Genomic DNA, 27,283 nt, shown 5'->3' with positions numbered 1-27,283 from the left:
ATGTAAGCCCAAAAGCATGACGGGTCCAACAGCAGATTTGCAAACATAACACATTCTCTCTCTCATACTTAATTACATTCACTTACAGTGAGTCTCATTAGCTCTCACTTGCACTCTTTCATTTCTACTCAGTCCCTTGCACACACTCTTACCTTGATTCATTTGTTTGCAATCTCACTCACTCTAACTCACTTTCTCTCTCTCTCTCTCTCTCTCTCTCTCTCTCTCTCTCTCTCTCTCTCTCTCTCTCTCTCTCTCTCTCTCTCTCTCTCTCTCTCTCTCTCTCTCTCTCTCTCTCTCTCTCTCTCTCTCTCTCTCTCTCTCTCTCTCTCTCTCTCTCTCTCAATGTAATAAAAATTAGCAGAAAACTAGGTTTGAAGCCTAACTCTGATAATACAAGGAACCCTCTGTTTTTGTCATTGATTTTGCCACCTTAGAAGCCAGGGTCGCAAAGGCAGTGCAAAGGATCGCAAGGAGCAAGCTAGGAGGTCGCAGATGCGACTCCTGGTGAACCCTAAATGACATCCATGAAATTAGTCCTTGAAGCTTTGTAATGCAGGTAACTCTGTGAGGTGGAATGGTATACCAAACAAACAATTGCGTTAGATGAAGGAGTAATACTTCAGTGAGGCGGAGCCTAATCCCACTCTATGTAAATGCTAAAGATTTTGTATCAAGAAGGTTGGCTGATAGTTGCACAGCCAAGCCGGACCTAAAAAGGAGCCCATAATGACCTAGTCCATATTGCCAGCGCAACCAGAATCTTGAGCTTTCCTCTACCAGGCCTACTTAGGACCACTTTAATTTAATCCTGGGTTTATTTAACATTCTCCTTCTTATGTCTACCATTAACTCTTTTTTAAAAAAATTTTTTTAACTCACTTACAACTCTTCTCTGCCTTGCTTCTTCCCTCTCTCTCACCTGCACTCTAATTGAATCTCCCTCCATATTGTTTCTCAGTGCTTCCCTTTTTTTACATCGACGTCCCTTTGCTGCCTTGATGTTGTCTACCTCTCACGGCATCACCTGTCCATGATGTCTGGGTATTGTCTGTTGTTTAGATGCCTTACTGTGACTCTCTACAATTCCTTTCTGTCATCTTATCTGATTAATGTGGTGCATTTATGCTTTGTAATTTAGCTTATAGCTCACTGTCCCTCTCTCGCTAAATAGATTTGCTCTTATTTGCCGTTTTCATTGTCAATGCTGTAGTTGACACATTTCCTCATATAACTTAGTCATTTCTTGTGTAAAGTACTCTAAAGCCTACTGGTCGTGTCTGCAGTATACCAAACTGTATAAATAGACCCTGCCCATACCTGGCTTGCATGCGGCTAATGTACAAACCCACTACACACCCCCATCAAAATGTTTTGAGGAGTGAATTCAGTAGAGATCTAAGTTTGGCCCATTTGTGCAGTACTATACTGATTCTGGGTAACAGTTCCGTGCAAAGTAAGAGTCCCCATCCTAAGAGTATTACAGCAAGCCAAAATGTTGAAAAGAAGCCTTTATTATTGGAAAATAGAATTTTTTTAAAAGAAGAGACATGAAATCTTGGGAACTTCACATGGAACTGAGATGAGTTGAGGGAATATACCTCTGAGCCCCTCATGATCCCTGACTGCACTAAAATAGTAAAACTACTGGAGGACATCCTGGGGGCACTTACCTTCTCGAAAACATTGTGACCGACATTTCAGACTTGCAGATTTAAGTAGATCAACATGGTCAGATGCCCTTCTTGAGAGATGACCAGAGTGACATCCCTATGTTATCATGGCCCCCGGAAACCTCGGTGTACTTCGAACTAGGTAGCCCACACCAGTCTGTGCGATACAAGGACATTCCAATTTCAGTCCAACGTTCACTGATACCAAAGGGAATCCAGGATGATTGGGAGCCAGAGGATGTTTTTAAACCTTTATTTTCATTTTCAAAAACAGTTGGCTGCGATACATGATGTTCAAATAGCAATGATCAGATAGGGCATCTAGGAGCAAAGGATACATTTAGAAATTATGATATCAGTATTCCATCCAGGAAGGGGTGCGTCAAAGCACCGTCTCAACGGTACGTTACCACAAACATGCACATTTTCTACCTTATGGATATGGGTCATCCCTATTCATTCATCCTCATCCTCTTCTACACTCCCATCTGAGCTATGATTCTCTGCAGAGTCAGTGCTCACATCCAGCGTTATAACTGTGTTACTGAGTTCTCTCCAAGCGCCCAGGTGGTCAACCAGTTTATCATGCCTCCTGGTTAATTTCATATGGGACTCTTCAGCCAAAGTCCATTCCAGTACGCCTGATCGCCAATAATCCACTTTGGGATAATGCTGTCCCGGGAGCCAGAGTTTATTTTGCAAGTACATTTTCATTAAAACACAATGCTTTGAGAAGACTGTGAATGACTGCTGGCTGTTCTGGAAATGTCTGTATTCAAGAATGTACTGCTTTTTTGGAGGTAAAGCTGAAAAACTGAGCCACTGTATTTAGTCTGATTAGCTAGAGAAGCATTAGAAGGATGATGACAGTCAACTCACTCTCCAACCGGGGTGAAGTGCTCCTTAATTACCAAAGTGTAGTTACTGTTTATTCATTTGGGCCTCCAGAAAAGAAGCTGTCACCCTCCGCAAATACAACGTATTCTTTTCTGGTGCCTTTTAGGTCTCAACTATAGACTGCGCACATGCGCTGCCTCGAACCGCGACATGCTGTATCTTCTTTGTGGGCTTACAGCCGGGCCAAAGGCTTCCCATTTGCTGGCACCATCGTCATTCCAATTTTTGTTCTCCCCATTTGTCAAGGCATGCATACATCATTCCAGCTCCATTGTTTAGCCCTCCCCGTGAGCAGCGGCATACTACTTTTAAAAATACGCAGCTGCCATTGGGGACATCTTTTTTTTTTTTTCTTAGTCCCAGCATGACTGTCAGCACCACACCAAGCTCTACAGAGGCAACTTCAACTCTCTCAGGTTGAAGAGCCAAGTCACCGCAAGTTCCATTCTGAAGATTCATGGAAATATTAATGTTTTTTTTTTAACATCTTTCTTCGAAATGTTTCTTTGAAATTTATCACTGAAACACTGCCCCAGCACCGCTCACGAGGCACGTCAATCTTTCCCCACTTTCAAATTCATTTGGCATTATTAGCACACTTGGGGGCTAAGCAGAAGGAATGCCTATTACTATTGGTTACCTTAATATTGGAAATAATTTATTCCTAATAAATTCCCTCGTTTTTATTAACACAAACAGTAACTCTTCTGTTTAACATGAGAAGCTACGCTCCCAGCCGGGGGTAATAACAAATGTTTTCTATTTTTTTTAATTCACCCATTCCGAACTCTCGTGTGGTTCAAATTGAGATAGCAGTGAGGGATTTGCTTGCCAAAATTTGTTTAGTGGAATGTTCGGATTGAAAAATAAGTCCCTGCTTTTTCGATTCTCCCAAATGGCGACATTATTAGAAATATATGTCTATTGAAAGCCCGGGATGTGTATTCTGAAAACTTGACTGTAATGTGCAGATTTGGACAAATTGCAATGCAGCTCACACCTGAGAATGAGCATTATCCCCTCTGCAGTGGTGCAACACCTGACCCATCTGCCCCCACCATCGCCTCCCTGCAAGGTAAGATGAGGGGGCCCCATTACCCCACCGTTCTCCCATTACACTGATTGCACTTTGCAACATCTCTATGCATCCTTCACGCCACTGTCCAGCCTCTAAAATATATTAGACGTGTTTGAAAACCGTGCCTTAATCAAGGTTATTCAATTTAATGACAACCTAGAATTAAAAAAAAAAACTTTCCATCTAAATCAGTTTTGCATTACTTAATCTGGCCCCATTACACTCCTCCAGAGATCTGGCTATCCAGAGAAGACTGTACCCAAAGCGTCACCCACTCCCTCCGAGATCATAGCTGTAATGCTAAGAACTGGAGAATTTCACCCCACTATAGCCAGGGGAAAAGTCATATTATTTCACAGAATAAGTCTATAGATGGCATTCTCTACCTACCCTTTGTGGCATGTAGTTCTATCCACAGACAATAAAACGGCAGGCTCCCAGACCTACACACACTAGAGAAGCAGAAGGTGCTCTTAGAGCCAGACCAACTTCAGGTGGACAAAATATATTATCAAAAATAATAACTTTTAAACAAGCAGATTTTCTAAACAACGTTTCTGCAGTATATCAACACACGGGGCCTGATTCACAAAGATAAAATTACGCTTTTATGTAACGTAACTATTTTTGGTATTCACAAACTATGTGTGGAGTTTTACGACTCCCATTACTCATGTGTGCAGAGTTCTTCGCACCATGAGACTCCGCAGTCAGAGTGGAGAACTCTGTACACATAGGAATAGGGAGTATGGAGTCATAAAACTTCACACGTAGTTTGTGAATACCAAAAAGTAGTAAACTTTCACAAAAGTGTAAGTCTACCATTGTGAATTAGGACCACAATTTAATTTGTGATTTCTAATGGTCGATATCATATATACAGAGTAACGTTATGGTTAAGTGCACTCTGAGCTGTATTACTCATAGATGCTCTTAAATGGTGCAGTACTGCAAAAGGAGATGCAATGAAGTGAACTGGTTTGGCCAAGATCACACAATTCGTCCTAGTAGTCGAGCTGGGATCGGAGTCTGCAGTACTGACACTTGGCCTTATATTCTCGTATATCCAGATTTACACAAAAGATCGATTGCTCCCGTATAGTGGTCTTACAAAAAAAAGGTATTGTTAAACCTAGCATTTCTTGGCTTGATTACCCCTGACTTTTTGCCTCTACCTCCTCTATTTTTGGTGCTGTGATAGATTTAATGTTGCCAACTTAGATGCTTAGGACACTTTGCCACTGCTAAACAGTGTCAAAGTGCAAGTGCTCCCTGTATAAAGTGTACTGGTAATTCGTTGTCCATGATTGGTATGTTTGCCTTACTAGTAAAGTCCCCAGTAAAGTGCACAATGTGTGCCAGGTCTGGTAATGCAAATGCTGCTAGTGGGCCTGCAGCACTAATCGTGCCACCCACACAAGTAGCCTTAAAAAGGGAACTCAGGCCTGCCATTGCAGTGCCTGCGTGCAGTTTGTTAAACTGCCATGTTGTTCTGACGAGCGCACTCACTTGCCAGACCTTACCCTTCCCTTTCTATGCACCTCAGACACCCCTATGGTAGGTCCAGGGTACACCCTGTGCAGGGTGTAGTGCATGTGAAAAGTAGGACATGTACTAAGGTGTGTGCTATGTCCTGACAATGAAATAATCTCCATTTCGTTTTTCACTGTTGAAAGGCCATCTTGCCCATAGGACAGAATGGGGAGGCTGTGTAATATGTTTTTCAGCCTATCTTCCCTGAGGCTTAAGATTGAAAGGTGAAGTTTAGTATGCCTGAACTCACAATGTAATAACACATCTTTCTACAAAGGTGGTTTTTGCATTGTGTGTTTAGAAGCCACTCTTTTAGAAGTGGCTGAGTTTTTGTGCTGTAACATTTCTGTGTGTCTCTGCCTGGCTGTGGATTGCCTGTCTCGATTTGAAAGCGATAGGATCTGGGGAATGTCTTGACCCAGGGGAGGAGGTGAGACCGCAACAGACTGACCTGCATCTGGAGTGTAGGGGAGGAGAAGCCCCTAGAGGTGAAGAGGCCTGTGTTGCTGCTATAAAACAATTGTCCCATCGCCTGCTGAGTGATTTGAGAATCCAGACCCCCCACTAATCAAAGGAAGAAGTTGTTACTGGCAGGGAGGCACCCAGAACTGGTTTGAACAGGGGTCAGTGCCCCCTGAACACAAAGACTTCAAAGCCATTGAGGGGTATAAATATGAGAGCTGAAGCCCCTGAACTTTGGAGAATGGCTTGATCAAGTGTGAACAAGTCTGGAGCTACTTCGTGGTCAAGAGGACCTTTGCCAAGGAAGAAACGACTGAAGGATAGGACTGATCCTTGCTGTGTGTTCTGGGGCTGGCCTGCAGTTTGCTGTTTTAACCAAGGAAAGGCTAAAGGGACTTTGCTGTGTCCCCCTGCTTGAAAGAACTTTGCTGTGTGCTTTGTCCTGAAGTAACTTCTCCCCAAGGGCCCGAGGTGAGCTGGCTCCCTGTTGCAGAAACTCAGGACACAAAAGTTTCCAGGAAAGTCTCAGTGGCGCGGTGTGCGCATGCTTGTTGCAGCCTGAGGCCCTCGTAAGGTGTGCCCTGTGATCGTGGGAACCTGGAGTCCAAGCGAGGATCAGCGACGCTATGTGCGTGTGCAGCCTGAATCTTTTGTGAGGATTGTCCAGTTATTGTGTGCACTGGAATACAAGTGAGTCTCACGACGCTGTGTGCATGTGCTTTGTGCAACGTGAGACCTTCGTGAGGATTGGCTTGTTAACGTGCATCCGGAGTAAAGTGAGTCTCAGCGACGCTGTGCGCGTGATCTTCGTGCAGCCTGAGACCTTCGTGTGGAGTGCCTGGTGATCGTGCACCCGAAGCTCAAGGTAGTCTCAGCGACACTGTGTGTGTGTGCCCTGTGGCAGCCAGAGATCTTCGTAGTAGTAGCAGCCCGGACCAGCAGCCGAGGAGCTGGAGGAGGAGGAGGAGGAGGAGGAGGAGCTGAGCCGCCGGCCCGAGCCTGCTGTTGCCAAGTCCCAAAGATTGCATCGGAGGCCCAAACCGCTGGACGAGGAGAGTGAGTTCGCTCCCCCAAGGTAAAGTGTGTCGACTCCTGGGGCGGGGCGCGGGCTCAGAGGGAGTCGCTCTAGGCCTCTCTCTCACTTCAGCAGCGCGAGCCTCTGCTTCGGCCCGTATCGTGGCCCGTATTGCCAAGGGAGTGGCAGTACCGGGACCGGAGCGAGGAGCTGCACTTTTTGTGTTATACCATACCCGTGTTGGGGGGCAACTATTGTCAGATGCTACCTGCGAGTCAGCACGAGTGGCGGAGAGACCACCTAGGGCACCGTAATCGGTGCCGGAGCGTATTACGGATTACTCCATTTCTGCATAATGGAGTATCTGATTGTCGTATTACACATTGCATCATTTCTGCATAACGAAGTACCTGATTAGTGTATTACGCATTGCATTTTTCCTGCATAACGAACTACCTGATTAGTGTATGACGCATGGCATTGTTTCTGCATAACGAACTACCTGATTGTCGTATTACGCATTGCATCATTTCTGCATAACGAAGAACCTGATTAGTGTATTACACATTGCATCTTTCCTGCATAACGAACTACCTGATTAGTGTATGACGCATGGCATTGTTTCTGCATAACGAACTACCCGATTGTCTTATTACGCATTGCATTATTCCTGCATAACGAACTACCTGATTAGTGTATTACGCATTGCCTTACTTCTGTATAACAGCGTACCTGGTGGTTGTATTACGCTTGCATTATTTTTACATTGCAAAGTGCCAGATTGTGGTGCTACGCATTGCATAATTTTTCCATCGCAAAGTGCCTGATTGTCGCGAACACATTGCATTATTTTTACATTGCATAAGTGCCTGATTCTAGCATTACGATCTGCATAACATGATGTTAGGATTACAGTAGAATGTTTAGAAGTGCTCATTAATATCGCCAGACCTTACGAGGGCTGGCTGGCCTAACAACCGTCCAGGAAGAATATTACAAATACGCATATGTTGGATTTATATCGTGTGGTCTTATCGTATATCTTTTTATATAAAATTTATACTAGTTTTTATAAAACTGGTGTGGAGTCTATTTGTGGTGTCATCATTGGGTTGCTGTGAGCGTGGTTGCAAATACTTTACACATTTGCCTTGAAGATAAGCCTGGCTGCTCCTGCCAATCTACCAAGGGGGTGAGCGGGGCTATCTCAGAAGGTGACCTTCCTTTCCCTGACGTTGGAACACGGGGCCCTACTTGGCCTAAGTTACCTACATCAGCCAACCAGGGATCCCGGGTCTAGCAGCGGTGGGATTTGAATGTGTATTTGCAAATGAACTCAGTGATTGGTGTACATCATAAGTAGCGCAGACCACAACGCAACCACATATTGTGTTCTTGATTTATTGGTTCTATTTGGTTTTGTTTTTGAACAACCTTTAAGCCACACATCATGTCTCAGATGAGTCAAGGAGCCAGTGAGGCTGCAGAATTAGAGTTTGACATTGAGGCATTGCTTACCTACAAAGTTGATCAATTGAGGCAATTCTGCAGAGCCTTGGTATGTCCCATGAAAAGTAGCGCCAAGAAGGTGGAGCTGCAAGTGGCCTTGAGGGCCTGGTGGGAAGCCAAAGGGACTCAGGAGGCGGGTGATGTTGAGGAAATGAGGATGACCCAGGGAATGGATTTGGTCCACAGGATTTGCCAGTGGAGGGACCAGCTTCAGGGGTTGGTAGTAGCCATTCAGGGAGGTGTTTTTCACCGGAAGAGCTGGGGGAAATCCAAAGAGTCAGAGAGCATGAGTTGGAGGTTTTAAAACTTAAAACTCAAGCACAGGAGAAGATGCTGCTCATTGAATGTGAAAAGCGAGCAGAGGAGAGCAGGAACGCTCTCGCCTTTGAAGAGAAAAAGATTCTTGAGTTAAGCTTGAGGGAACTGGAAATGAAGGTTAAACAGGCCGAGTCCAGTTCAAATGGTAGCAGCACACAACCAGTGCCAGTGGGGAAGGTGTACATTCCCAAAGACTTGGTGTGAGATTACCAGAGGGGTGATGATATCTATACGTGGTTCACGGCATATGAGATCGCACTGAGGAGGAATGAGGTGCTTGAGAAGCATTGGGGGGTCGGGCCTATGGAAACACTTTGAGGCTTCTGGGAGGGATGTCTTACTCCCTTTAGGGAGGGCGGGAACCCTGACCTACGCCAATATGAGGGAGGCTTTATGCCTCAGGTATGGGCTCACTCCTGAACAGTATTGGCAGAAATTCAGGAACAGGAATCCAGTACTTGGGTTGAATGCGTACACACGTGCAGTGGATGTTTGGATGAAGGGCAGCAAGGCAACTAATTTTAAGAGCTTATGCGATTTAATTAGTTTGGAGCACTTGAGTTTTCTGTGTGTTCCAGAGCTGCGCCAGCATCTTTTGGACAGTAAGCTGACTGATCCCAGTAAGCTTCCTGAAGAGGCGAACCGCTGGACCAGTACCCGGGTCCTCAAGGGAATTGAAGGTACCACTACCAAAGGTGTACAGGGTCCCCAGCAGAGGGTGGGGGTAGGACAAGGGGTTCTCTAGAGGGCCCCTAAGTAGATCCCAGGTGAAAGTGTCCTAGTCCCCAAAGGCTAAGAGGTCCTGGCTCCAGAAGGGCAAGCGGGACAACCGAGGTCCTCCTATATGTTACTTCTGTAAAGGCGTGGGTCATATTTCTCCTAGATGCCCCAAGAAGTCATCTGCACCCACTGGTGCTCCCGCACCAGGATTAGTGAGTGTAATGTTGGGGGAGGAATTGAGTCCTTGGAATGGGGAGGAGCAAGTAGTTATGACCCTGGTCTCATTGGGTGATCGAGAGATGGTCCGAAAATCTCTCTGCCTGAGAATACTAAGAAATACAGGCAGTGGGCGACCATCAATGAAAGGAGGGTGGAGGCTCTGAGGGAAACCGGAGCCGGTTTGACATCTGTCAGGTGTCAGTGGGTGTCTGAAGAGCAGGTAATTCCAGATGTGCTTCACCCTGTGGTTGCAGCAGACAACTCAGTGCGCCTCTGCAAGGTGGAGCTGGTTCCCTTTGAGTGGGGGGGGGGGGGCCGTTCTCAGGTTCCTTGAAGGTCGTTGTAAGTCCGTCCATGCCTGTAGACTGTCTGCTGGGGAATGACCTGGAGAGTTCCCCCTGGAAGGAGGTGGAGTGCCAGGCACATTGAGAGATGTTGGGTCTGCCTGAGTAGGCTTGTGTGACCACTTGGTCTATGGCAGCCAGTAAAGGTATTCAAGAGGACCTGGAGCCTGAAACAGTGGCCCAGGTGCCTGCTGTAAAGAGAAGAGGCAGGGGGCACGGAAAACCGGCCCCCACAGTGCCCACGGTCCAGGAAGAGGCACCCTTTGAGGGGGATGCCCTGGAACCTATGGGGGAACAAGTGGCTGAACTGGGGGACCTACCTGAGCTGACCGAATGGCAGCAGGAGGGAGGGCCCTCCAGGGAGGAATTCTGTGAGGAGCAGAAGAAGTGCTCTTCTCTTGTAGGTTTGTGGCAACAGGCAGCAAACCAGGCAGCAGGTGATCAATCTGGATCACACTTGATTGGCTGGGAGAATGATCTCCTGTACAGTGAGCCTAAGGTTGCTGAGCCTGGGTTAGCCCGTGCGCTGGTGGTACCCCAGCGCTTCAGAACCTTCCTACTGGGGTTGGCTCATTATGTACCTTTAGCGGAACATTTGGGGCAGGACAAGACCTTTGAGAGGCTTGTCACTCACTTTTACTGGCCTCAAATGCGCAAGAGTTCTAATACTCATTGCAGAACCTGTCAGACTTGCCAGGCAAGTGGGAAGAATGGAAGGAATCGCAAGGCTCCCCTCCAGCCTTTCCCGGTGGTCAGCACCCCCTTTGAGAGGGTGGGCATTGACATTGTGGGACCGCTGGATCCCAAGACCGCCATGGGCAACAGGTTCATCCTGGTCTCGGTGGATCATGCCACCCGAAACCCAAAGCCATCCCTCTCTGGACGGTAACAGCTCCCGTGGTGGGCTGTGCACTGATGGAGATTTTCTCCCGTGTGGGGATCCCCAGAGAGGTGGTGTCCGACAGGGGTACTAATTTCATATCTAGGTATATGAAATCTCTGTGGAACGAGTGCGGTGTGACCTACAAGTTCACCACGCCTTACTATCCCCAGGGTAATGGTCTGGTTGAGAGATTTAACCGGACCCTAAAGGGCATAATTATGGGTCTTGAGGAACCCATGAGGTGTAAGTGGGACGTCCTCTTACCATGCCTGCTGTTTGCTTACAGGGAGGTGCTACAGAAGTCCTTAGTGTTCAGTCCCTTTGAGCTCCTGTATGAGCACCCTGTAAGAGGACCCTTGAGTTTGGTGAAGGAAGGCTGGGAGAAGGCTCCTAGTAAATCCCCCCAGGATGTATATAGCTTCATGCTGGCCTTCAGGATCCGAACTAGGCGTTTCAGGCAACTCACACAATTGTGATGGTGCCAGTGGAGCCTTGCGCGTTCCAGGACAAGTGGACTGGGCCTTATGAGGTGGTGGAGCGCAGGAGTGAAATGACCTACCTGGTTGACTTCCGGTCTTGTAGGAACCCTTTGAGGGTCCTCCATGTGAACCGCCTCAAACCACACTTTGAAAGGTCTGAGGTGACTATGCTCTTGGCTACAGATGACGGGGCGGAAGAGAGGAGTGAACCTCTTCCTGACCTCCTGTCAGCCAAGGAGAAGGATAGGTCAGTGGATTGGGTGAACCTTTCGCCAACCCTGACCCCGGAACAGCAGAGGGACTGTCGCCAGATATTGGGTCAGTTCGCCTCTCTGTTCTCCCTGACCCCAGGAGTCACCCATTGGTGCGTCCATGATGTGGACACTGGAGACAGTCTACCTGTAAAACAAACATTTTACAGAGTAGCTGATAAGGTCAGGGCCAACATCAAGGAGGAGGTTTCCAAGATGCTGGCGATAGGGGTGATCGAGCCATCCAGCAGCCCCTGGGCTTGCCCAGTGGTCCTTGTGCCAAAAGCTGCTGCGCCTGGTGCCATCCCAGAATTCCGGTTCTGTGTGGATTACCGTGGGTTCAATGCCGTCACTAAGCTGACGCGCCCACCATCCCCAGAGCTGATGAGCTCGTGGATCGGCTGGGAGCTGCTCGGTACCTCAGTACATTTGACTTAGCATTGGGGTACTGGCAGATTGCCTTGACCGAGGGGGCCAAGGAGAGATCTGCGTTCTCCACGCCGGAGGGCCACCACCAGTTCAGAGTTATGCCTTTTGGGTTGAACGCCCCTGCCACCTTCCAGAGACTGGTTAACCAGGTGTTGAGTGGGCTGGAGGAATTCAGCGCCGCCTACCTGGACGACATTGCTGTGTTCAACTCCAGTTGGGAAGAACATTTGCAACATCTCTGTGAAGTGTTGGAGGCCTTGCAGAGGGCGGGCCTAACTATCAAGACGAGTAAGTTCCAGATAGGGCAGGGTTCTGTGGTGTACTTAAGACACCAGTTAGGGAGCGTCCGGGTGGCGCCCCTACATGCAAAGATTGATACCATTCTGGCTTAGGAACCCCCCAAGATCTAGACAGGAGTGAGGGCCTTTCTAGGACTCGCTGGGTATTACCGACGGTTCGTGAAGGGGTATGGCACCATTGTTGGCCCCTTGACAGAACTGACGTCAGAGAAACAGCCGAAGAAGGTGATCTGAACTGATGCCTGCCAGACCGCTTTTGATGCCCTGAAGACTGACCCGTGCACGGCGGCCGTGCTCAAGGTGCCTGATTTCTCCAAGGAATTTGTAGTGCCGACAGATGCTTCAGCACATTGTATGGGAGCCGTGCTCTCACAATTGAATGACGGGGGCTTGGACCAACCCGTAGCTTTCATTAGCAGGAGGCTACTTCCCAGGGAACATAGGTGGCGTGCAATTGAGAGGGAAGCTTTTGATGTGGTCTGGTCGCTGAAGAAGTTGAGGCCTTACTTGTTTGGGACTCACTTCCTGGTTCAGACAGACCACAGGCCCCTCAGATGGTTGATGCAGATGAGGGGTGAGAACCCAAAACTGTTGAGGTGGTCCATCTCCCTACAGGGAATGGATTTCACGGTGGAACACCCGCCTGGAATAGAACATGCTGATGGTCCGCCTTAGTGATGAGAACTCTCATGAGGGTGGGTAGTTCCCCACCCACTTTTCGGTTGGAGGGGACACGTGTTCGACCTGGCATTTCTTGGTGTGATTACCCCTGACTTTTTGCCTCTACCTCATCTATTTTTGGTGCTGTGATAGATTTTATGTTCCCAACTTAGATGCTTTGGACACTTTGCCACTGCTAAACAGTGTCATAGTGCAAGTGCTCCCTGTATAAAGTGTAATGGTAATTGGTTGTCCATGATTTGTATGTTTGCCTTACTAGTAAAGTCCCTAGTAAAGTGCACAATGTGTGCCAGGTCTGGTAATGCAAATGCTACTAGTGGGCCTGCAGCACTAATTGTGCCACCCACACAAGTAGCCTTAAAAAGGAAACTCAGGCCTGCCATTGCAGTGCCTGCACGCAGTTTGTTAAACTTTCATGTTGTTCTGACAAGTGCACTCACTTGCCAGACCTTACCCTTCCCTTTCTATGCACATCAGACATCCCTACGGTAGGTCTAGGGTACCCCCTGGGCAGGGAGCAGTGCATGTGAAAGGTAGGACATGTACTAAGGTGTGTGCTATGTCCTGACAGTGAAATAATCTCCATTTTGCCCATAGGACAGAGTGGGGAGGCTGTGTAATATATGTTCCAGACGATCTTCCCAAAGGCTAAAGATGGAAAGGTGAAGTTTAGTATGCCTGAACTCACAATGTAATAACACATCTTTTTTTGAAGGTGGTTTTTGCATTTTGTGTTTAGTAGCCACTCTTTTAGAAGAGGCTGAGTTTTTGTGCTATAACATTTCTGTGTGTCTTTGCCTGGCTGTGGATTGACTGTCTGAATTTGAAAGCGATATGGATCTGGGGAATGTCTTGCCCCAGGGGAGGAGGTGAGACAGCAACAGGCTGACCTGCATCTGGAGTGTAGGGGGAGGAGAAGCCACTAGAGGTGAAGAGGCCTGTGTTGCTACTATAAAACAATATTCCCATCGCCTGCTGAGTGATTGAGACTCCAGACCCCCCACTAATCAAAGAAAGGTGTCACTGACAGGGAGGCACCCAGAACTGGTTTGAACAGGGGTCAGTGCCCCCGAACACAAAGACTTCAAAGCCATTGAGGGGTATAACTATGAGAACTGAAGCCCCTGAACTTTGGAGAATGGCTTGATCAAGTGTGAACAAGACTGGAGCTACTTTGTGGTCAAGAGGACCTTTGCCAAGGAAGAAACAACTGAAGAGACTGAAGGATAGGACTGACCCTTGCTGTGTGTTCTGGGGCTGGCCTGCCATTTGCTGTTTTAACCAAGGAAAGGCTAAAGGGACTTTGCTGTGTCCCCCTGCTTGAAAGGACTTTGCTGTGTCCTGAAGTAACTTATCCCCAAGGGTCCGAGGGGAGCTGGCTCCCTGTTGCGGACAACAATAATGTGGCCTGGTAATTTTTCCTGCTGCAAACAGCATGCACACACGAATAGGCTGTGTTGGGGCGATTAACTATGTGCTTTTCTACAGTGAAATACACAGGAACCTGTAATGTTTGTTGGAGCGCCTATGTGACTTATACCATTGACAACACCAATAGCTCGGAGCTCCGCCATTGCCGAGACCTATTGGCTTTGTCAATGTTTGTTCTCATCAGTGCTATCACCTTCTGCAGCTTTGGAAGCCATGAAACGCATGAAGGAACCTAGAGGTATTTATAATTGGGGGACTAGAGGGACCTTGAAAGCTTTTGTTACATCTGTCATTTTTAGCACCACTTATGAGTGTCAAGGCTTCTTCCTCGTTTAGTTAGTTGCATGTTTGTGGTTTCTGTATAGAGCCTCTTCCTTTCAAAGTGGTGTTCTAATCCCCTTTCTTAGGCTTCTGACGTGATGTAGGATAAGGGCAAATAAGCTTAATGCTGCATACCCTCTCCTAATTTCATGCAGTTGGCCTGCTTGTCTAAAAGCAAAAGGTCATCCAGGACTATCCGTATCAGAGCTGTACTTAGTGTTATTACGAGTAACCTAAACTCTATCCAGCTCTCCTAGCAGAGATCAGGAAGCATATCCCCTTAACGCTTCGATAATTTGCCATGGCAGCCAGCCAAACTAACATCAGCAGTGTCATGGCACAGAAACAAGGCATTATTATCCAAAGACTTCTTCCTTAAAGGAGTTGAAGTTAAGGCAGCTGAGTTCTTTGTTGAGAGCTACTGCCATTACAAATGATTGTATATGCAGTTGTGATGAAGAGCATATGATCTTATCAGGTAGTAATTATATACTTTGCTTTCATTTACATGGTATACATGTTATAATATTATTCATTTTTATGGCACAGGCATGTGCCGGAGATTTTTGCTACTGTAGAAGCTAAGCACAAACATAAAGATGCCGTAAAAATAAAAGGACTCAAAATGGTAACCACCACATAGTTTGCAGAATTTAAGATGTCAGGTTTCGGATTGAGGCTGGTATGGCAAAGAGTTTCAGTTTCACGTTTTTGCAGAAACATCAGTAAGTTAGCAGTGTCTAAAATGGCAGCCTCCTGGACAACTTGTGTTCTCTTCCCTGCCTTGGAAGTGAGAACAGGCACCAGAACCTATGTTTCCTAAGAAGAAATTCTCTCTTCAGACACATCTATTCTGTAGCAACATTATAGCACAGAAGAATTCGGTCTTGCATAATGGGTATCTCACCTCAACTCTCCATTTGGGTCATAGTTCATACTGTTGATGTTAGTTCATTGAGCAGTATTTATGTGGAATGGCGGGCCTAGGTGGAGCCAGAGTTTGAGGAGAGCCTGTTTTGTTAGTAATGAAATCGTTGCAAGATCAACAGGATGGGCACGGTACATAAGATACTTAAAGTAGCTCTTCATAGCATTGAAGTCCTTGAACCTGGTAAAGATGCCAAAGATATAAACCCCCAACAACCCTGGCTGCGACTTGCGGTGCCACAGAAAGTCGCTAAATCTGTGACTCAATACAGTATAAACCTTTTGGAGACTGTCCCAATGCAAGGCACAGTAGGTCTTATGCTTGCTGTCACAGAGCTAGTTTAAGTATTAATAAAAACTATGAAAGGTCGTAGTAAGTATCGGAGGTCAGACCACTGGAAGGCAACAGTCTGAAGATTCTAAGGTCTACTGAAAAAGAGAAAAAAACACCTGCAATTCTACAGTGGTGGCACTAAGCTATCATAGATCAGGTATAATGAGGATTACAGAGCACTTTGTACCCGAGCCATAGTCATTAACCCTTTGACCATCTTCTGCAACTTCTGAAATCCAGGAGGCATGTCTCCAGACATTCTGTTCCTGACTACCTGGATGCAGAGTAAACTGACCCGGAGACAATCATCAGGCTGTAGGTTTTGTAAAGACTTTTTATCTGCATCAGTTGTCTCCGCGTTATGGCACTGGCTGTGACTGTCTTTCTCAGAGAAAAGATTGAAGCTTTCATTGGAAGAACAATCAGTCAACCAAGAAAGTGGTTCTGTGATTTGGCCCTTCTTTATCTCACACTGCAGATGGAATCCTGATATTCATAGACCTCACAGTTTTCTTTGAGTTGCCCTTTGGAATGCGTGGGGTTTAGGGTCTTGAGCCAACCCTGGGAGGAGTTAAGAATTAGGCCTAGACAGTGCCTTGATGAAATCCCTTGGAGCTGATAGCAAGCTCTGGCAGAAGTAGACCTATGAGGCATCTCAATATTAATGCTCCCATGGTTCGGTTCTGAGGACACTTCGAATTGAGCTCTGTTTTTAGAACTTGTTTGTCAGATCTTGGGATCACTTTTGGTCAGGAGGGAACTCAGCTTTGAATCCTTCCCCAATTGGAGTGACGAAGTGTCTTGAAAGAGAACACCACAAGGGGTTTGCTTCAGACTAGTGTGGTCTCTCGCAGTGTTAGGTGCAGTAAAAAATATCAAATTTAGAGCCAGAGAAATAACCTATTCTACAAGGATCCAAAAAGTGTACAATTGTGGCAAAAGTGTTCAGTTCGTAGCCACTGCAATTATAAACAGTGATGGTTAGTGTTGGCAGACTGATATGATTAAGAGCATCACTTTAAGCTAGTTATAAGTAGAATAGGACTGGTCAGGAGCTTGTGTGAACATGGCAGATCGAGAAAAACTCAAATGCTGATGTGGCGATTCACGATTCTTAGACGCAGAGGTAAAGACCAAGGTATGGAGATTCAGTCGGGGTGAGCAGTTTGTGCAGGATTTAACTGCTATTAAGTCTTTAGCCTACTCCAGACCACAACATCCCTTAAAGATCAGTAACTCTTTTATTTAAATCAGAGCATTAAGATTTCTACCTCAGAAAGCATTGTGTACATTATATGCATTCTCAACTAATTTATACACTGCGTTGACTACCTCAGTTTGGCGCATACTGGTTTAATTGGTCATAAGTTTCAAATATATTCTGGTGTTTAGCTAAATGCTTTTTATTAACATTCGCCTTTCTCACACAGGTACTGAGAACACAGAGGCTGAGGAAGAATTCCGTAGAAACAATCAAGAAAGTTTTGTCCAGCGCATGGTTATGGCAGTAATGAGTGACACTGCGCTCTTCAACACCCGTGAGGGTCGGGCAGGCAAGGTACACAACTTCATGCTTGGCCTGAACCTCAACACCACCTACCCGATGTCCCCCATGGTGGGCTACACGACCCAGGAGTCTGTGGATGAGGATGAACTGGACGCAGCTGTTGCAGGTGGGTGTTTGAGGCATTTGCAGACAGACATATTGACTGCTTATTGATGGTCATAAGTCTTTATAAATGGTATAAAATGTGAAGGAGACTACAGTGAAATCGTTGGCATGATGCATTGAGGCAGTAGTATGTTGTCAGTTTTCTTGGTCTGTCCCATCTTTGTCCCTTGGAATTTGTTGGTCAAGAGGGCGGTGCCCATCATGGTTTCTATGTTTACTAAAGTGTCTTATTTTCTAAAATGTTCTCTGTATTTTTTCCATTAAAATTGGGGTCTTAAAGGGGGTCAGTACTACAGGAGATTAATTCTGTTCACTATATCCCACATTGTTTGGTTCTGCGGTATAACGTTCTCCTTGCCTGGAGTATCTTCCAGGGAGTTAACGTGCCTCAGACCCTAAGAAGGCTTGTAATATTTTTGGGAATTATATGGCACTGCATATCTCTGGTGTGGGCCTGGTCTAAGAGAGCCCTTAGAGGTCTTGTGTGTGGGAGGTGAGACATCATCAGTACTTGCTATACCTTAAATCCCAGATACAATTGATCTATTGGCACATGTTCAATTTGGGAAAACAAGTGTCCATGGTCTGTTTTGTTAACAGAGTACAGTGTAGCAAAGTTCTTAACTGATTTGTTAATCAAGTTATCTATTATTGAATTGTTCGGTCTGTAAAGGTGTGTAGCCTACTCCATCACATAGTTATTTTAAGTTCGCTATTACACTGTGTCGTTTTAAAAAAAACTTGTGTTTTTAAGTATTGCATTCACATTCCTCACCTCCTATGTTGAGTCAAGCAAGGTTACTGTAGCCTGTTTACACAGTCTCTTTGTTCAGGTGTATATCAGCAAAGAAGTGATACATGTAGGCAACTCTCCTTATGCCAATACCCCTCAAAATAGAGTAATTGGAAACCACTTCAACACTTTCTAGAATCGCTGTGCAATCTACCCTCAGTGTTTGCCCTGAAATGGATGTGAGGGTGTGGGATTCAAAGAAGTCTAGACCACACCCTCTAGTGCAGGGAATCCCCAAACGTTTGTAAGCAATGACCAGCATTTGCATTACATTTGAAAAGGTGAGCAGTTTCTTACCACAACAGAATGCATCGACAATGCAATGAATTGGGAAACAGCCTCTTAACAGGATGGAAGGAACAGGGAGCTTTTGTAGGTTCTCGTTCAAGGAAAGTTTAAAAATTTAGTGGCAATCGAGCATTTTAAATCCGGTTAGAAATAAACCTTAATCATAACGGGATGGTATTCAAATACCGTATTACAACAGGTTGTGGGGGTTCTCCACCCTGATATGTTGGTAAATTTAGTGGCACGTTTCATTTGTAAAACACGAGGACTGTAACATAGGCCAAAACATTAGGAATTAAAGTGCAGCTTGCTGGAGAGGTAGGGTATTGTGCATTTCGAAACACATTAGTGAATAACATTGGTCAAAACCTTAAGGTATTTATAAACCACATTACAGGGAGTTTAGAGATTGGTTCTCAATTGTATTGGCTAATGCTACATTAATAATCATTCTAAGCTAGTACCTTTGTTCAAAACTGTTTTGGATGTAACAGCATCATCCATGCACGGAATTAGTAGTTTAAAAGTGAGTACTAATTTAATATATTTGCATTCGATGTGCATGGACATTTCTTTGGAATAGGGCTGTCTCAGACAGTTTTTTTTTCCAGAGTTCTAAAAAGCGCGAACTCCATCCGAAGGTATCAGACTGCTTTACATGAGCACCAGTTCCATTACCGACTGAGACATTCATTTTTGTTAGGCACGGGGAAATGTTGTCATTTACCCAGAATCACAGGATGTTGAGGGCCCCTGCCGAGACTGGAACCTGGTTCCCCAGCTGTCGACCGCTTCCTTTAAACAACAAGTTTCAGCACACTTGCATTTCAATAGTGCTTTGATCATAAATGATTATGCATTTGTTTTGCTAAGTTTCACAAAATGATACAGTACCTTTCTATAGCTTTTAGGGCCTTTACTTGAAAAGTTTGAATTAACTTATTGTTTTGCGCTAGTCCTTTGATTCCGTGAGAGAAAAGAAACAGCACGTGTCCATTAATGCACCAGTTTCGTGGAAGAAACCCTGGCACTCCATACATATGGGCCCGTTCTGAAACCTTCAGTAATTCAAAAATAGGGCACACGTGTTTTTTGTGCTAGAATTTTGATTCCAAGTTAAGCGAGACTTGCGCTCTTACCTGGTATTTTTTCCCATGCAAATTGTTTCAGGCAGAATCTTAAGTAATTTACTAGGAAAAAACAGACTGGTAAGGTAATGGTGCAAATGTTTGGTTTCAGTGAGGTGTAACCTGCAACAGCGTGTTCCATTTCAAACTAGGAAACCTGAAATAGGGCCATAAAGTGTCTACGAAAACGGCAATGTACAGTTTCCTCCATGGCGGTTTTTGTGCCGGCCAAAATAGTCACACACTCAGTGGGGCACCTCGTGTTCTCTTGACATGGAGAGGTATGGCAGCCATACCTGTGGATGGCTCATGCCCCTGACCAGTGCCCAATCTTTGTGCCAGGGTCAATTGGCATTTTTAAATACGGTCTGTGATTTTCCAAACCCATTATGTTCTTTTTTCTACTTTTTCCTTTTCTCACGTTCTCATTCTTTCATACTCTCCTCCTGTATGAATCTCGTTAGTTTCTCATCCTTAATTATGTCACATTAGTCCTTTTTTTTCACTCGCCGATTGCACTATTTTCTTTTTCTTACTCTTTTCCCCCTCCTTTTACTCATTTAGCTCGTACCCCAGATATTCTTTGCCATTCTTTCTTTACCCTGTCTCACTGTACCCCTACACAGCATTCAAGCTCGATTTCCATTTTCACTTTTCCTTCTCTCCGAGTCTAAGGCTTCCTTTCTTTTTCAGTTCCTGTACCAGACTGTTTCCTTTTTTCATTCTTCTCTCTTTAGTTTCCACTACCAACTTTGCAATACCTCTACTTTCCCTCTATCCCTACCTGCTGTTTTTCCGTTCCATTTTGCAGTCTCAATACAGACAGCTCCAGTTGTCTGTCTGTGTCACAGACACCATTCTATACAATTCTTCACCGACCCAATCGTTGCTCAAGATTGAATGGCGCTCCTGTCAATCTCAGTTGCTTTGCTCATATTTGAGGCTTTCCTCCCTTTCTGGGGTTGACCTTCCCTCAAGAGTTGTTTGGTTTCCCCATGGTAGATTCGTAATTTGTCCTGCTTCTAACTGTGTACTGCATCTAAGAAAACAGAGCTATGTTTACATAACGCCAGTTTGCTGCATTTCAGTGCCACCTAGTGGTTGTTAGAAAAACTAAAATAGAATTGTGAAGGATACAGCATCTATCTTGACAGATTTTAAATACTACAATAAACCAGCATTGGCAATGCCAGTCGGTCACGCTTGCACGTAAATATTAGCGACACCTACTGGCATTGCCAATACTTGTTTCTTTTCCTTCTCATTCTTATCCTTGCTCTTTCTCCCAGCTGCCTTCTTTACCTTTGCCCCTATTCCATATTCCCTTTCCCACCTCCCCCCTTTCTATCCCATTCCTTCCAATAGTTGATTATTTACTTTTCAAAAGCGTTGCTGTTTTCCTCTGCCATCGTCTTTCACAATTTCTTCTTCTCCTCACTCATTTATGTCCACAAACCTGATTACCCAAGTCAAGCTGGAAGACCCTGTCCCTTGAAAATTCTGATTTCAGCTGTAAAGAATAATTGCACAGTGAACCTCGGGCATAGTTATGAATATTATAATGAAATGAATGGCAGATTTGAAGAGCTCCCACTCGTAACCCAAAGGGCATCCTGGCAGGAATACTAATCAACAAAGATCGAGTGATCACAGATTCCAGGCCTTGAGGTTCTTGCGTAAGGCCTGGTAGCTGTCCACGGAGTGCAGCTCGAATATAGGAGAGTTCCAGTGCTGTGCAGTGAGAAAAGAGACGTAACAAACTTACATACGCGTTTATTAAAGGGAGAGTGTGCTTTCTACGATAAAAGTGTAACGGGTTATAATAAAATAATACTGTTGTGATGCAGTGTGTATTGTGGGCCGAGTTAAGCAACAATCAATGTCTTAGTGCAGCGATGTCAGTTAGCATGATCTCCAACCTCATTGTTTCAACTAATCCTGAAGGTAGTGCTGAAAATAATCCCCTGATCAAATTTCCTTTACCACAGTGGCGTGGCCGAACGTCAAGCTTTGCTTATGCTGCAATGTGGCTTCATTGACAGGGCTTGCATGCTAATTGTGAGAAACTCCAAACATATCTTGACCCCCCCCTGTACCCAATGCCCCACATGGGGACAGCTTTTGGTTTCAAGGACGGTAAATCTGAAAAGATTTTTATCCTCCTTAAACGTACGCTTTAAACAAAGCTAAAAGAAAACTTAGCCCGGGAGTAGAGCAATAATTCCTCTTGGGTAAACGGCGTTTCAGGGTACCACTTGAAGCATGTTACTCATAAGCTACACGATGGCGACCACTCCACCTGTGTCCCAAGTTTATTTATAATGGCCTATTTTGAAACTGACAAGCGAGGGGGTAATCAGAAGTGTCAAGGTACACAGTTCTGGCTCCCACCCATGCAACTAGAACTGAGATAATAGTTGTCTATGAAACCTGATCTGGGTGACGACACATTTGAGTAATTTATCAGTGTTATGCCCACATTTCATTTGGCATAAATCTTACTTTGAGTGCAGTTCCTCCACAGTTTTCCTGGTTGTCTCAACTTCATCGCACTGCAAATAACTCTCCTTCTGGCCTACTCTCAACTTTGAAAGATGTGATACACTAGCAGGAATATTTATCTCTGCAGTAATTTCCATAATAAGTGCCCAGGAGGAGTGATAAATGCATCTTAACCCAGATGCTGTGAGTCTGTAGGAGGGGACGATGACAGAGGATGATCTGTGCAACCAGGTGTCGGTGGGCTCCATGCATTGCTGAGATTTCTGGCAGCATTGCAACCTAAGTTCACGTGCCTGAAGTTATTGACTGTGGCGTGACCTGAGCCACTGTACAAGGAGTAATGCGCTGCGAAGTGACCTGAGCTGCTGCACAAGAAGGAAGTGATCGACATTGTGTGACCTAAGCTATGCTCTCCCACCAACCCAGTGGGGCCAAGACATCGCCTTACCTACTGCAAAGAACCTGGCTTGTAACATGTGGCCGCAACCATCCGGATCTGCCCTGCAAGGCTGCACCATGCACGGAAGACCCAGCCACCTCCTAGTAACTCCTTCAACAAAAGGAGCAGCTGCAGACACAACTGCGTTGAAGGCCTGACAAGAACGACTGGTTCGCGCTCAGCCCAGCCAACAGGGACCAAGGTGGCATATTTACTGGGTGAGAAACTGTCAGACACGAACAGGCTGTCCACTATCTTTAGTGTTTTGGGGTAAAATTGCTCCTGAGCTAATTCTTGCTACATCATGCCTATAAGGATGAGGGAATCCACCAGCGCTGGAGGGTTGGGGGGGACAGGGGCAAAGGAGAGGCACCAGTTGACTGTAGGCCAGGACAGTAAGTTGCCTCGTATATATATTTGTGTGTAGTGTTTAGATTTATTATGCAATAAAGTACTTTATGAAAGTCATGTACCATGTTGGACAAGCCTATATTATATGGAAGTGTTTGTGCGGGAGCACCCCAACTCTACCTCCCTGAGAAGCCGGTGTCTGCTCGACACCACTACCACTGAGAGTCAAGTGCTGAAGGTGTTGTATTTGACCTAGTTGCCCAGCCATAGCAGGATGGACCCCAGCACATCAGAAGTAAACCAACTCAACCGCTACTATTGAGGCCTATTAGCTCCCACTTGCCTCGTGCGCTCTCCCCCTCAATGGGGACTCACACAGGCCTTCAGGAATCCAACACCAGATGTTGCTCAGTAGTCCACACATGATAGAACAATTATTACTGCTTGTATCTTTTTTTTATGGCGATTCAGGAAGCCATTTCCAGACACCTGCCCTCACCACATTAGGAATCTAATCCTCAATAGTCCAGTCTATATCTGTTAACACTCCAGATTGTTAGCCTGTGTGAGTGGAGCTGTTATTGAGCCATATTTCCTTAAATCTTAAGAGGCATGAGGCATACTAAAACCTGCTTCATGGCGATTGAAAACATTGTTGCCCTTTATGGTGGTTTAAAATGACCACTAAGTATTTGTTGTAAAAGTTCAGTGCAATGGGGGTTTTAGAGACCCAATGATAATTGACCATTTCCATAGGGTCTGTCAGATGATTCTTTAAAGATGGGAGTGATTATAGCGGTTTTAAATTCGTTATTGACCATTTTTGACGTCATTGGTGCATTTATGATGTCTACCATTGGTTTCCAAATATCTTTTAGTTTCAGAATCACCGTGAAGAGGTGTGCAATGCAAGTATCTCCTGGAGAACAGATGCTTTGCTTTGATTCAGCAGTCTCTCTCTTCTAACGAGCTCAGATCTGGTCACTGCCAGTTCCTTCGGCCCCTTTGTTCTGTTAGACGGTTTCAGTTTTATAATAAACACGTAATAACCTCAACACTATATTTAGAACCGAAATGCTGAATTGGAACTATTTTCGGAAAGCGAGGAATAAAGAACAGATCCAGTGTGTAATTGGTGACTTTGGCATGAGGTGATGTTAAGCCCTCAATGACCTTTCAAAACAAGCATTCGAGGCTGCCGCATCCTTGCAGATGTTTGATTTGTATTAGGATATATGTTGGCATTATATCAGCAGATTTGCATGGAAACCTCCGCCAACGTTGGCCTCTCCTTGTTGTTAAGCACAGGCACTGCATAACTTTGAGCACAATCCAAATATCCTCTACGGGGGAGTATGTTATCTCTCAGTCAGTCATTCTGTATAAGTCTTTAAAGCAAAATGAGGGTATCTATTTTAAGTGGCCTTGTCAGAGTAGAGCTTGGTACCTTATCTGAGGCATGCCTCCATCACATTAGATTTTAATTTGAAGTTTGTTTCTGAAGATTTACCCCTCCAGTATTTGTTCTAGCATCAAATATTAGGTTGAGCTCAGCAGAGTTAATACATAGGTGGTGCTGCCTTCTAGATAAATAAATATAATCCTCTCACTTCTTTCACTAGAAATATTTTTGTTATAAGGATAATTATACATTTCTTTGCCACTTTTTGGTTTTCGATTTTAAGCTACACTTCGTACTCGACCAAGAGCTACTTGTATTAAGTCTGCTTTTTTCGAGACATATACTGTAAATCTGTAATTCTTTCAATGCTTTCGACTCTTTCTTCAAAGTTCTGAAATCTTGGGGAAGATCACAGATTTCACTGTAGATTACATTAACATTAACCTAGATTTGCCGCAAGGCTAGTCGATGACTTGAAGTTGGGCACGCGGTGTTTCTTATTAGGATCTTTGCCAGTGCTTGATCTGCTGCCGGATCCATCGTCTGCTCTTCTCCGAAGCTTCCAACTATCCCGGCATCCCATCTTCTAAGAAGCATTTGATGTACTCGCCCAAAGTCACAACCATCATCTTTTATCTTACTAGAGAGAACTGGCTCAAACTAGATCATTGCTTTGTGAGTCACAAAGTGGGCGTCGACAGGGGTTCAGGAGCACAGAACAAGCTCTTCCTCTTTCTTTATGCCCCCCTCATTGAGTTTTATGGGAGGTAGGATGTGATAGAGCGGGGTTCCAGTTCTATAAACAGACAGCACTGAAACACTGACTAAAATATTTATTGCAATGAAATCATAATCTGAAGTACATGATTTAAATGTTACATCTTTTATTTTTGAAATTCCTATGTGAGTCAAATGAAAAGAAAATGACTTTTGTTCCTAAATCACCTCAGCAACATCTTCTCATTTCATACAGAAGAAATTTCTACAAACAATATGGTGCATGTTTAGCATCATTGACGCACTGTTAATCAGTGTTGCATTATCCCGTACACATATGCAGTGGTGCCCTTATCAGGATATTCCTACTCATATGATGGTATGTAGTCTGTAATAATCACCTCTGACCTATATTTGCCCTTTAAGCGATGCTGGTTAAAATGAAAACTAGTAGATGGGTCCCACTTCTGACACTGGGGTAAGTGCCAGAGTTGTGGTCTACTGCTTCACTGAGAAATAGTGATACTTAATCCTGCTGCCAGTTTGCCAGGTTACCATACTTGCATGTCCTGCCTGATGTCTTGTATACTCTGAATTTTTGTAGGCGGATATAATGGATGTGTTATGACTGACCGAAACTTGGTTAAAGAATTGGTCCTTTCTGTGGCAGAGGCTGTCTCATTTTTCCCCCTACCAGTTGATTGACCATCCTGATGGGAAAATTAGTGTGGGTCTTGTAGGACCTATTTTCTATAGGAAATCCGCAACGTTCTATTCACAATAACTTTGGCACCAGTTGAAGAATCTTTGCGAAATTTTCAAAACTCGTGGGGGGCACCGGTCTGCTCCGATCCTGAAAGTTTCGCGGTGATTCGGCAAGCGGGGGCCGAAAAAAAAAAAGTGGGGTCCCCAAATGTGTTTTCCCCATGCAATTTTCCATAGGACACTTTAGCCACGGCTCCAGCCCGAACTGCTGAACGGAATTACACCAAATTTGGCAAAGAGGTAATTCTTGGTTCAGAAAGAACCCTTTTTGTTAAATAGTGTAACTCCGTTCAGTAGTTGCTGAGAAAATCAAAAGTAAAAACACATATATATCTATGGCCGCGGAGGATCCGCGCACCCTCCCGATCACGAGCTGCATTCTAATTGGCTGTCAACACGCCACACCATGAAGAGTTGGCAGCCATCTTGTGCCTCGGTAGAACCGAGGCACAAGAAATCAGTAAAACTAAGGCGCAAAACGCAAAAAAGGGGCAGGGTAGAAACACCCTGACCCCTTAGGCCTGCTTAGGGGGTCCCATAAGGACCCCCAGGGCCCCAAAAAAAAAAATATATATATATATTTTTTAAATCATCAAAATCCTCGTAGGGTGCGCGGAACCTGCAGAGAAAAAAAAATGAAGTGCAGGCTCCCGCGCTTCGTTGCTATTTAGCCCCCGGGAGGGCCAAGTCCCGGGGGCAATATTGTTATGTAATGGGGGACCCAGAGGGGCCCCCCAGCCATGGGGACCGCCACCCCCCGGGGCTTTAAAAAATTAAGTGGAGGGGCTCAAATTTTTTCAGTTAATTTCTTTTTTTTTTTATTTCTTTTTTTATTAAAACATATCCAGAAATACACAGATACAAATTCATACAATTTCAGAGAAAAGAAAAAAACACACACAGAGCAGCGAAAATCCAACTTGGAAATTAAAAAGACAGAACCTAAACCAAAAGGAAAAAGACAAAGAACCAAAAAAACATTTTTTACATTAGGAGGATCCAAGAGCAGCAAAAATTTCATTGCAACAACTTAAAAATAATAATCCCTAGCTTCTTTCCCCGCCCTTATCCCCCCCCTCTGCTCCATCCTTACTTCTCTACTCCATTCAGCCATGTGCGCCCAGATCCTCCTCCCCCGGCTCTAGCCTGTCTGCCTCGGCATGAATATAGAGATAGCTCTTGTTTATATATTCCTAGGATTCTAGCAACCCATAAATGGAAGCTTGGTGGCTCGGCAGCTTTCCATCTTGCAGCTAGTAGTATCCTAAATACCGCTGCCCCCAGAAACAAACCGTATTGTTGTTCGATACTAAGAGCCAACGAACTATCATAGCCAAGAACCAGCAGAGTTGGGGTTATTTCCAGCCTACAACCAAACAGAGCTTCCCAAAAGCGCAGAAGCCCTTCTTTCAATGGGGTCAGCT

The 27,283-nt window shown here is 45.1% G+C and overlaps 1 protein-coding gene across 1 annotated transcript in view; it reads left to right on the top strand.

Moving 5' to 3' along the window:
* PLA2G4A (phospholipase A2 group IVA) overlaps nucleotides 1-27,283 on the top strand; it is a 737,221-nt gene that overhangs the window by 556,085 nt on the left and 153,853 nt on the right. The window contains exon 14 of the mRNA XM_085601661.1: nucleotides 17,234-17,476. Coding sequence (XP_085457787.1) covers nucleotides 17,234-17,476 — 243 coding nt within the window. The remainder of the gene's footprint in view (nucleotides 1-17,233; nucleotides 17,477-27,283) is intronic.

The sequence above is a fragment of the Triturus cristatus genome, chromosome 4_2 (genome assembly GCF_964204655.1).
Source record: "Triturus cristatus chromosome 4_2, aTriCri1.1, whole genome shotgun sequence".
Lineage (NCBI taxonomy): Eukaryota > Metazoa > Chordata > Amphibia > Caudata > Salamandridae > Triturus > Triturus cristatus.
Note: the sequence above shows the minus strand (reverse complement) of the source record. Positions and strands in the feature narration are given on the sequence as shown.